This window comes from Mercenaria mercenaria, chromosome 16, assembly GCF_021730395.1.
Source record: "Mercenaria mercenaria strain notata chromosome 16, MADL_Memer_1, whole genome shotgun sequence".
Classification (NCBI taxonomy): Eukaryota; Metazoa; Mollusca; class Bivalvia; order Venerida; family Veneridae; genus Mercenaria; species Mercenaria mercenaria.
In genome coordinates this window covers 63,524,592-63,537,625 of record NC_069376.1, presented here as the reverse complement: position 1 = coordinate 63,537,625, position 13,034 = coordinate 63,524,592, and the positions used below count along the sequence as shown (strand labels likewise).

Genomic DNA, 13,034 nt, shown 5'->3' with positions numbered 1-13,034 from the left:
TCCAAGATCGATCCCCCCCTCCCCTCAAGATGAAAAAAGAAAGGGGTATTTTTTCATTATTGCCTTGCAAGTATGTTACCAATCATAAAAACATCCAAGACAGAACTACTGATAACGAATGCCAAAATTTCTTTATCTACATTATCATCAAACAAAAATGAGTCATCAACCACTCTTCAAGACTTGACATTATTTAAATATTTCAAAACATGGGTGATCATACTTGGGCAGCTAACAGTAAAAGTGAGAATATTTAAACGATTACACTCCATTTTACATTAAGAACTGTCACAGATAAATTGATGTAGTAAATATTACCCTTGCCTTTGGGTAAAGCACTGAAAGAAAGCGGTTACAAATAAATTATTACCCTCCATTTTCGGTCTACTGTCAGCAACAATAACTCTAAATTGTTTCCCCTGTTTGTGTGCATCACATAACACTCTTCTTATTAATGATGAACTGAAAGAAACAAGGAAAATATCTTCCTGATACAAAATATATTAAACTTAATTTATTTTATATTGACTATAAAGGGAGGTCTAAAAATGTATCACAATTACGCGCCCAATGATTGCCACATCTTTGATTTTTGGTCAGTACTCTTGCAGTGGAAAAGACTTGTGGAGAGAATCATCAAATTCTGACTGACCTGGATATAAACCTACAACTGCTGAATCTAGAGGAAATTTACCTGTCACAAAGCTTCTTACTTTTAACTTATTTGCTCAAGCATTTTTTTTGTATGGGTTTAACTTCACACTGACCAAAGTACAGGTCATACCGCCACTTTCCAGCTTTTGATGGTAAAGGAAGACCCCAGGTGTCATTCCCTGCAGTATTTCGGAAAAAAGCACTCATCAAGGTTGAACCACTGTTCTTGAATCTTCACATGAAGTGGTTTCAAATCCAGTGTGACTCCAAGCAAGAGACCTTAAGCAGTCAATCCATTCTCAAATATAATTCAAAGCGCTTCATTGTGACAGACCTGATTCATTATGAAGAATTACTTAAAATGTATGTTCAAACAAATAAAAGGATAACTGGCTGTTTTCTTGTTAAATCTGGTATCACCCGGATTAGTTTATCAAAATTTATGCAATTTATTTTTAAGTATCTAAATGCTTATTTAATATGGTAAGGAGATAATGACTTCATTAATAAAGAAAATCTTGTTTGAATGGTAATAATAAGATCTAGAAATATTTTACTCTCAAATTTGTGTGAGCAGATCTACGAGCAGATCTATATTTATAGATCTTTTGCTGAAGACCAGTATAAATATAAATTAATGAAACCAAAATATTTCTGTTCATTTTATTGTATTTATTCTGGAACTTCATATGGAGTTGTATGATGATTTTCCACCTTCTGATGTGGTTGAAAAGATGCAAGGTGACCCTCTGGGCATTACTTAGGGCATGGGCAGGCAACCCGGGTAGGAACACTAACCTTCTAGTACAGGCAGGCAACCTGGATAGAACCACCAACCTTCCATATGCTAGCTGGATGACTTCTTCACATGAAGGAATTCTACACCTAAACTGGGGTTTCAAACTCTCAATGGTAAATGGTAAGTGATTTGTTTGAAGACAGCCAACAAACAAGAGGCCACTGCTTACAATGGTACAGACAACTCACCATGAATAAACAAGAATGACATCACCATCGGAGATTTTAGATGAGGCTTCCGTTGAGATGGCCTCCGCTGCTACTAAGATCCTCTCTTTCAAGAAGTCATCTATTGCATCGAACAACTGCTTTTTTGCCTTTATTAACGAAAATGAACAAATGTAAAAGTTCACATTTCAGAGGTATAGATGTTATTACAATAGTATTCAGACATGTAATTATGGTTAATTAAAACATCAGTACATAAAAAATTTGTACCATGGTTCCATTTTGATGGAAAACTTCCAACCTTGTATTAAACAAGAGCTGTCTCCGTAGGATGACACATGCCCCCGATGGCACTTTGAATGAATAGTTATGGCCGATGTTAGAGTTTAGGACCTTTGACCTACGGAGCTGGGTCTTGCGCGAGACACATCGTCTTACTGTGTCAGACATTCATGCATAGTTATTTTAAAATCCATGCATGAATGACAAAGATATGGACCGGACATGCCCATCAATGCACTATCATGAAAAATGATCTTTAACGTCTAAGTGTGACCTTGACCTTTGAGCTACTGACCTGGGTCTTGCGCATGACACGTCGTCTTACTGTGGTACACATTTATGCCAAGTTATTTGAAAATCCATCCATCGATGACAAAGATATGGACCGGACACGCCCATCAATGCACTATCCTTTAACGTCTAAGTGTGACCTTGACCTTTGAGCTACGGACCTGGGTCTTGCGCACTGCACGTCGTCTTACTGTGGTACACATTCATGCCAAGTTATTTGAAAATCCATCCATCGATGACAAAGATATGGACCGGACACGCCCATCAATGCACTATCCTTTAACGTCTAAGTGTGACCTTGACCTTTGAGCTACGGACCTGGGTCTTGCGCACTGCAAGTCGTCTTACTGTGGTACACATTCATGCCAAGTTATTTGAAAATCCATCCATCGATGACAAAGATATGGACCGGACACGCCAATCAATGCACTATCCTTTAACGTCTAAGTGTGACCTTGACCTTTGAGCTACGGTCCTGGGTCTTGCGCACTGCACGTCGTCTTACTGTGGTACACATTCATGCCAAGTTATTTGAAAATCCATCTATCGATGACAAAGATATGGACCGGACACGAAAATTGCGGACAGACCGACAGACTGACAGACCGACAGACGGTTCAAAAACTATATGCCTCCCTTTGGGGGCATAAAAACAATATGTGTCCAGTGTAGAGGAATTGCCTGGGTAAAGCATAAAAATTAAAAGGCAAGGGTATAATTCACGGGAGCACAGCAAACACGGCCAGAGTTATGCATTGTAAAGTATGCCTGCAACAAACAGAAACTGTAGTGGAAAGATATAGCAGATGGGTTGCTTCAAAAATCAAAACAACAAGTACATTTTAATTATATGCAAGATGCAAAAATGTGTATGAAGTAAAGAAAAAGGATGCTGTGTGTGTAACTGCTGTGTCTGTAATAGCTATGCTTGTAATTGTTTTGTTGGTAATTACAACATCTGTTACTGCTTTCTGTAGTTGCTGTATATGTAATCCCTGTGTTTCTAATTGCTACATTTGTTATTGTTATATCTGTAATTATTACTGTGTGTGTAATTGACACATTTGTTATTGCTGTGTCTGTAACTATTGCTATGTTTGTAATTGCTACATTTGTTACTGCTGACTGTAATTATAGAGAATAATAGGTTAGTGCCGTAGATGGAGAAATTTATCTGGCAAGGTGGAGGAGGTTATCAGGTGAGCAAAAGGCGAACCTGATAACGTCAGGAGCCGAGCCAGATTCATTTTCTCCATCTTAGGCACTAACCTATTATTCTATTTATCTTGTCATTACTTCATTTTCCGATATTTGGCAATTCATTTTAAAAAAGTAGTGTGCGGAATGACGTCATCACCGACACAGTAATCTGGTTACAATTGAAAAATCGCAAAAACTTCTTCGTTTTTGAATAAAAACTCATTATTTGACCACTCATTTTCTTAGTTAGGACATTTCCAACACAATGGTGACGGTTTCCATGCAAAATTTCTTGTGACAACAATATCGATCATAAGGTCACATGATCAACTGACCGTATATCACTGGTCACGTGTCAACTGACGGTATATCAAGAAAGATATACGGCACCCTGATACTGGGTCGAAAATACTGCAAGTGACAGGATAAATTGCTATATTTGTAATTGCTACATTTGTTATTGCTGTATCTGTACTTACATCTGTGTTTGTAATTGCTACATTTGTTACAATTGCTGTATCTGTAATTATTGCTATGTCTGTAATTGCTACATTTGTTATTGCTGTCTGTAATTTTTGCTATGTCTATAATTGCTACATTTGTTACAATTGCTGTCTGTAATTATTGCTATGTCTGTAATTGCTACATTTGTTACAATTGCTGTATCTGTAATTATTGCTATGTCTGTAATTGCTACATTTGTTACAATTGCTGTATCTGTAATTATTGCTATGTCTGTAATTGCTACATTTGTTATTGCTGTCTGTAATTATTGCTATGTCTGTAATTGCTACATTTGTTATTGCTGTCTGTAATTATTGCTGTATCTGTAATTGCTACAATTGTTATAACTGCTGTATCTGTAATTATTGCTATGTCTGTAATTGCTACATTTGTTATTGCTGTATCTGTAATTATTGCTATGTCTGTAATTGCTACATTTGTTATTGCTGTCTGTAATTATTGCTGTATCTGTAATTGCTACATTTGTTATAACTGCTGTATCTGTAATTATTGCTATGTCTGTAATTGCTACATTTGTTATTGCTGTCTGTAATTATTGCTGTATCTGTAATTGCTACATTTGTTATAACTGCTGTATCTGTAATTATTGCTATGTCTGTAATTCCTACATTTGTTATTGCTGTCTGTAATTATTGCTGTATCTGTAACTGCTACATTTGTTATAACTGCTGTATCTGTAATTATTGCTGTGTTTGTAAATGCTGTGTTTGTATTTGCTGTGTTGCCTGTTGTGTTGTCGGTAACTGCTGATTTTGTAATAGCTGTTTGTACCAGCCAGAGACTTTAGCCCAAAATTCAGTCTAGTAAACACAGATTAAATTTTGCCTAAACAATTTGTTAAAGAACAGTTATTCAAAGAATAACAGCAGCAAGATAGAAGGTTACTACAATGACTAGTTAAAAACAATAAATAAAATCTGAAAGAAGATCCTCTGGAAGCATAGAATGCAACCAAGGAAAATAATAGCAGACTCGGTTTAATTGAGTCTGTTCATGGGAGGTACCGGAAAGTGCAACACCCATAAACCTGATCAAAATTACCTTTTTATATTTCAAAATTTCACTTACTTCTGTGTCACTTAGACTGCCCGGAGTGTGAGCAATGTGCCACTTTACATACTTGATGGCATTTCCCATACTCACTGACAGTGGCCTGCACTGGTTCAGAAAACTGAAATATTAACTAAACTGTTACAATGTACACACAGAAAATAAATTCAAGTTAACTGCTGCTGGCATCTGCCTCAATTTTGATTTTTCCTAGCATGTGAATATCCTCAGATATCAAATTCAGACAAAGGACTTACAAGTGTTTCATAAAGAAAGTGTCATGTTCTTATATCTAACACAAAGTCATATTTCCCCTCTGCTATTTCATGAGGGTAGGAAGACGTGAATTTCATCTCACATAATATTAATTGGAATTTTATTGTATTTTATAGGTATACATGTAGATGCAAACATGAAATCCATGTAAAGCAGTCCCCCATGAATGTTACTGATATCACAGAGTCAATAATCAGCATACCTTATATATGGCTTGATTTTATTTGCAAGATCTCTACATAGTTCTTCTTTCGGAGGAGTGCTGTAGTCATTTATCACCTGAAAAAATCCATGCTTAAGTTAAAACAGATAATAACTAGAGATGCTTTGAGAAAAGCGCATGTCTCCCACAACTGCAACATTGAAAAATGTCTAGTTTTTCTCGATGGCTATAATATATAGATCCAATCAGTAGTTCAAGGGCAATAATTCAAAAGTGCCTAGGAGGATTTGGCTAGTTATCGAACTTGGCCGAGGTCTCATGGTCAAACACATTTTGTTCAAGTTTGGTGAAGATCAGATGAGAAATGTTCGACTTAAGAGTGCGGACAAGCTTTGTGACAGACACACACACAGACACATACACACACAGACTGGAGTAAATCAATATGGTGGGAGACATAACGAGAGTTGTCTAATCATGCTAGGCAATAATACTAGTTAACATACGATTTTGTAAGTTGAAAAAGGAGCAAATATTTCCAATAAAAATCAAATAATATGAAACCTGTCCTGTGAAGTCATGTCATGATAAAAAGATTTTGGCGTCATAGGTTCTGAAAAACTTCCCTGAGATTTCAAAATTAAACAGAACTAGAGCTATCACTAAAGGTGATGAATGTACCCCCCGCATGCGCTGACACAGTACATTGCAATTTGACGCACACAAGATTGCATAATTATGTGGACTGTATGCATATAGACTGTATGTATACAGTATAGTAACAAAAACAAAGTCCTACAACTATGCAGAATATTTATCTAAAAGAACATAACATTCCCTATGCACAACTAGGGTTGGTACTGATCACTTGTGTGAAGTTTCATTAAATTGTGTGCAAGGGTTCGGAAGATTAGGCGCGCACAAGATTGCATATGCAGACTATATGTACAGAGTATGTTAACAAGAAACAAAGTCCCGTAACTCTGCAAATTTTTTTTCTGAAAGAAGCTAACATGTCCCATGCACAACTACTGTTGTTACTGATCACTTGTGTGAAGTTTCATTAAATTGTGTCAAGGGGATGAGGAGAGATGGTGCGCACAAGATTGTGTCTATGTATATAGTATAGCAACAAAAAACAAAGTCCCGTAACTCTACAATTTTTTTTTCTGAAAGAACCTAACATGCCCCATGCACAACTACTGTTGTTACTGATCACTTGTGTGAAGTTTCATTAAATTGTGTCAAGGGGATGAGGAGAGATGATGCGCACAAGATTGTGTCTACGGACAGACAGACAACCTGAAACCAGTATACCCCCCCTTACAACTTTGTTGTCGGGGGGTACAAAAATCTTTTACAAAATGCAAGCTAGGGATATGTTACTTGTTCTGTGCTGTCACCTCATGATATCAAAGACATGCAAAATTTTGAAGGCATTCTGTTTCAACTGTCAACCAGGTTTTGATGAAAATATATGAAAAATAAAGGCATTTTTTAACCCTAAATAGAAGTTTTAATCAATTTTGGAGGTAAATATATATGAAACTTAAAATGAAAATCTTAATATAGAAAAAGAGTGAATAACTTACTTACTGTCTGGAAAAAATCATTCTTTTGTTTTATGTACCGTACTGCGGGGGAAATATTTCTGCATTTCTGCGGTCTCTCGGTAGAATCGCAAAAATATTTCCAGCAGAATATTCATCTAGCAAAAATTTAAAATGCAAAAAATCTGCATTTTTTTCACCAACGTTGTTTCACGCTACGTTATCTCAAGTAATCCGAAGTTCACAATGGCCTGGTCTAATTATTCAAAATTACCGTCGCTATCTAACAATTACCGATAATGGTATAATCATGATAATTAGGTGTGATGATCAATCAAAGTCCTAACTGTTTATCCCTCAGAAAACGTTTTTTCTTTTGTGAATGAAATAAACTGAGTGAATTTCACTTGTATTGTGCTTATTAATCCCTTGTGGCAATCTTCCAAACTTTGGTAACATTTATATAAGTGTAACGTTACTAACCGTTATATATATACACACCGTAGTTTGCAGTTGGTGTTTGTGCATTAATTTATTGTTGTTGGACTTATATTTTTTCATTTCGCAAGTTATTATATCCTACAATGTATTCATTAAATGCAAAGTTACTTTACAGCAGTTACCAGTAATTTAGTTTACTTTTTTTCATACTCTATCATTCTCACAACGTCTGATCATGCGAGGAATTACCTCCTCATTGGCACCGAAAACGCAAAAATTTCTCTTCCTTTTAAGTGGAACCGCAGAAATTAAACAGGCAGAAATTTGTTTCACATTTTTTGGGGCCAAAACACAGAATATTTTGACCGCAGAAATAACCCGCTATACGGTATACCAAATATACCAAAGCCACTTCCAAGGGCAATCTGCTGTAGCAACAGCACTCTTGTGATTGTTAAAATGGACAACTGAAAGTGGGGGTAGGTACGGGAGGGGGTACTCTGTGGAAAATTTTAAAATATAGGAATGACAAGGTGCTTACAAAAAGCACCTGTAAATCAAAAACTTACCATCTTTAGTGCGGCTAAAAGAGCTATACATCGAGCATTAGATCCACTGATCACACCCTCAGCATATTGTAGTCCTAGACGTATTACAGCTGGATGGATCCCTCCACTTGAAAATCTTGAAATTTAAGACAAAGAAACATAAATGTAATTTATGTTAACTTATTAAAGCTTGAATTTTATAACAGAGCTTAACTTTTAATGCATACTGGAATCCCTCTTGAGTGTACTTCCTTAAAAAGGTTTGGGCAAAGGATCCTAAAGTTGTGTTCGCAGACAAAAAAAATAATCTCAATACTTGAGTTCAGTGACCAGTTTCAAAAGTCTAGTTTGGAGACCAGTCACAATACTTGAGTTCAGAAACAAGTTTAAATACTCCAGTGTGGAGACCAATTCAATACTCCACTTTATAAACCGTTTTCAATACTCGAGTTCGAAGACCATTTTCAACACTCCAGTTTGGAAACCGTTTTCAATACTCGAAATTGGAGACCATTTTCAACACTCCAGTTTGGGAACCGTTTTCAATACTCAAGTCTGGAGACCATTTTCAATACTCGAGATTGGAGACTGTTTTCAATACTAGTTTGGAGATAAGTTTCACTACTCTAGCATCTCACACACTGATTATATGCTCAAGTATTGACATAGGCCAATAACAACTCAATTTTCAAAGAATTTCTCTACACTATTAAGTACAGTAAATGGTATTAAAAAAACAAATAGTATTCAGAGCCGAGACACTTTTGTCTACCTTTTTCGCCATAACGTTTAATGCCAGTTCCTAAAGTAACTAGAAAATGCTTTTGTAAAAAAGCGCATGTCTCCCCCAATGCAAAGTCCTATAGGCAAGAAGTCAATAGGGGTCAGGAGCGAAAGTCAAAGAGACACTGATGGTTAGCTGCAATAGGGATCATCTGCTTGGCATGTCCAGTCATCCCGCTAAATTTCAACACTCTTGGCCTAGTGGTTCTCAAGTCACTGTTCAGGCTCCTGTGACCTTGACCTTTGATCAAGTGACCTCAAAATAAACAAGAGTGCCAGAATGTCACAATATACGCCCGTCACAGCAAATTTCTTTACTCAAGCACCTGTATTTGTGGTTGTTTAGTAATCATTGTAAGTCATTTGTTTTTCTAAGTCCACAAAAAAAAACTCCTTACCAGGTAGAGATACCTTAAAATACATCTAAAATTTGAAAGTAACATCTATGTTGTACCACAAAAAAGTGGTCTTGTTTTTTTCCCTACGGTCAATTATAAAAAAGTTACAATATAAGTTATTTATAGTAACAACTAAGGGAAGATAATCTTAAAAAAAAAAAAAAAAAAAAAAATCAAAAAAAAAATTGTAAGTCCACACAAAAATCTTTACCAGGTAGAGATTGGTCAAAATAAACCTCATAATTGGATGTAGCATGCATGTTGTACTACAGAAAAGTGGTCTCGATTTTTCTCTACGACTAGTAATGAAAAAGTTACAATATAAGCTATTTATAGTAACAACAAGGGGAATTAATTCTAAAGAAGGGAACAGCGCATGACACTTCATCTCATGATGGTGTGTAATTGTGCCAAGTTACATCAAAATCCCTCCATGCATGAAGAAGAAATGCTTCGGACAAAGTCATTCTTGTATCTGACCTTTGGCCTCTAAGTGTGACCTTGACCTTTGACCTAGGGACCTGGTTCTTGCGCATGACACTCCGCCTCGTGGTGGTGAACATTTGTGCAAAGTTATATCAAAATCCCTCTATGCATGAAGAAGAAATGCTCCGGACAAGGTTTTCATTCTTGTATCCTTTGACCTCTAAGTGTGACCTTGACCTTAGACCTAGGGACCTGGTTCTTGCGCATGACACTCCGCCTCGTGGTGGTGAACATTTGTGTCAAGTTATATCAAAATCCCTCTATGCATGAAGAAGATATGCTCCGGACAAAGTTTTCATTCTTGTATCCTTTGACCTCTAAGTGTGACCTTGACCTTAGACCTAGGGACCTGGTTCTTGCGCACGACACTCCGTCTCATGATGATGAACAATTGTGCCAACTTTCATCAAAATCCCTCTATGCATGAAGAAGATATGCTCCGGACAAAGTCATTCTTGAATTTGACCTTTGACCTCTAAGTGTGACCTTGACCTTAGACCTAGGGACCTGGTTTTTGCGCATGACACTCCGTCTCATGATGGTGAACAACTGTGCCAAGTTTCATCAAAATCCCTTCATGCATGTAGAAGATATGCTCCGGACAAAGTCTGTGGACGCCGCCCGCCCGCCCACCCGGGGCGTTCCCATAATACGTCCCGTTTTTCAAACGGGCGTATAATAGGGGTCATCTACTCTGCATGTCCAATCATCCTATTAAGTTTCAACATTGTAGGTCAAGTGGTTCTCAAGTTATTTCCAAAAAATGATTTTACATGAACAGGCCACTGTGACCTTGACCTTTAATTGACTGACCCCAAAGTCAATAGGGGTCATCTACTCTGCATGAACAATCATCCTATGAAGTTTCAACATTCTGGGTCAAGTGATTCTCAAGTTATTGATCGGAACTGGTTATCAATGTTCAGGCCCCTGTGACCTTGACCTTTAATGGAGTGACCCCAAAAACAATAGGGGTCATTTACTCTGCATGAACAATCATCCTATGAAGTTTCAACATTCTGGATCGAGAGGTTCTCAAGTTATTGATTGGAAATGGTTTTCCATGTTCAGGCCCCTGTGGCCTTGACCTTTAACAGAGTGACCCTAAAATCGTTAGGGGTCATCTACTCTGCATGACCAATCATCCTATGAAGTTTCATCATTCTGGGTCAAGTGGTTCTCAAGTTACTGACCGGAAATGGTTTTCAATGTTCAGGCCCCTGTGACCTTCACCTTTCACGTAGTGACCCCAAAATCGTTAGGGGTCATCTACTCTGCATGACCAATCATCCTATTAAGTTTCAACATTCTGGGTCAAGTGGTTCTCAAGTTACTGACCGGAAATGGTTTTCAATGTTCAGGCCCCTGTGACCTTGACCTTTAATGGAGTGACCCCAAAATCGATAGGGGTCATCTACTTTGCATGTACAATCATCCTATGAAGTTTCAACATTCTGGGTCAACTGGTTCTCTAATTATTGATCGGAAATGGTTTTCAATGTTCAGGCTCCTGTGACCTTGACCTTTGACGGAGTGACCCCAAAATCAATAGGGGTCGTCTACTCTTCATGACCAATCATCCTATTAAGTTTCAACATTCTGGGTCAAGTGGTTCTCTAGTTATTGATCGGAAATGGTTTTCAATGTTCAGGCCCCTGTGACCTTGACCTTTGACGGAGTGACCCCAAAAACAATAGGAGTCGTCTACTCCAGCAGCTCTACAACCCTATGATGTTTGAAGGTTCTAGGCCAAATGGTTCTCCAGTTATTGCTCGGAAATGAAGTGTGACCGACGGATGGACAGACGGACGGACGGAAGGACGGACGGATGGACAGGGCAAAAACAATATGTTTCCTGGGGGAGACATGATAAGGTCTGCTGATTTTTAAAAATCTATTTCTCATGAAGGACTGTTTCAATGTCAAGATGAAAGTTGGCCATCAAGGCAGCCACCATATTAGTAAAATATCCTTTGTTTTCATTTGGGGAAAGTTATTCATCTGAGTAATAACACGTACTGTAGAGACTGTGTCAGTGAGACTTCTCTCTCATATTGCTGTAGATGATTAAACAGCCTAACTTTTCTCTGTGCTGATGTTCTCTTCGGTATCATTTGTTTTTCAAGTTTCTTTGCCACTCGTTTCTGCGTCTCTGGGACATCTGCCTTCACGCTATCCGGCACGCGTACAGCTTGCTCTTTCTTCTGAGCGGCAGCTGTTGTCTTATCATCTTTGGCCTTAGTCTTCGCAGCCCTTTGGGCTTCCTACAAGATACATAGTATATATATACTACCTAACTCATCCACTATTGATGAAACTCTCCTGCATTAAATAAAATATATACTAAGCTCTATAAGCAGTGTGCAGATCTATGTATCCTGTTGATGCACGTCGACCCTTGGACAAGGTGTATGTTATCCGAGGTGATTTGATGGAAGACATTTTGCCAGAAACAATTTGTCCTCCACCTCTGATTTAAATACAGAAGTTGGTAGTTACTTGCAGAGTACAGTTTTATACTGGTACAGAAATTAGGAACACTAATTAGGTTAAATGCCCACCTTTACATAAATGAAAAACTGCTGTAAAAGGGTGCCAAACCAAAACCAAACAAGGAACTAAAAACCATCAAGCTATATTCAAAGTATATGTATATGCAAAACTGCATGTTTCACTGTTTGACAGACAGACATTTTTTTTCTTTTTAAATAAATATTGATTAATCTACTAAACAAGCCCAACCAACAGCAAGATCTAGAAACTGTCATTGCCAATCCAGCTGTCTACTTTTAGAAATCTGTAAATAAAACAGCTACCTACCATATGGCTCAAACAGTCTGGTTGAAACTATTATTGACTACATGGCAATGCATACAAAACTAGAAGATGCTTTTGTAGAAAAGCGCATGTCTCCCTAAATGCAGCTGTATATGCAATAAGTCAATAGGGGACAGGAGTGAAAGTCAAAGAGACACTGATGGTTGGCTGCAATAGGGATCATCTACTTGGCATGTCCAATCACCCCACTCAGTTTCAACATTCTGGGCCTAGTGGTTCTCAAGTTATGAATTGGAAACCATGTTCAGGCCCCTGTGACCTTGACCTTTGATCAAGTTACTTCAAAACAAGTAGGAGTCATTTACTCTGCATGTCCAATCATCCTATTAAGTTTCAACTTTCTGGGTCAAGTAATTGCAAGTTATTGACTGGAAAGAGTTTTCTATGTTCAGGCCCCTGCGACCTTGACCATAGCTCAAATGACCCCAAAAACGATAAGGGTCATCTACTCTTTAAGTCCTATCATCCTATGAAGTTCGAAGGTTCTGGGTCAAATGGTTCTCAAGTTACTGATCAGAAACCGTTTTCCATGTTCTGGTCCCTGTAACCTTGACTTTTGATCAAGTGACCCAAAAAGCATTAG

General features: G+C 37.7%; 1 protein-coding gene across 2 annotated transcripts in view; it reads right to left on the bottom strand.

Moving 5' to 3' along the window:
- LOC123539685 (translation initiation factor eIF-2B subunit delta-like) overlaps nt 1-13,034 on the bottom strand; it is a 39,149-nt gene that overhangs the window by 8,141 nt on the left and 17,974 nt on the right. For both annotated transcript variants that reach the window (XM_053527259.1, XM_053527258.1), the window contains exons 4-9: nt 11,633-11,877; nt 7,968-8,082; nt 5,447-5,523; nt 4,987-5,089; nt 1,642-1,769; nt 371-462 (exon numbers count right to left, since the gene is read on the bottom strand). In XM_053527259.1, coding sequence (XP_053383234.1) covers nt 371-462; nt 1,642-1,769; nt 4,987-5,089; nt 5,447-5,523; nt 7,968-8,082; nt 11,633-11,877 — 760 coding nt within the window. The remainder of the gene's footprint in view (nt 1-370; nt 463-1,641; nt 1,770-4,986; nt 5,090-5,446; nt 5,524-7,967; nt 8,083-11,632; nt 11,878-13,034) is intronic.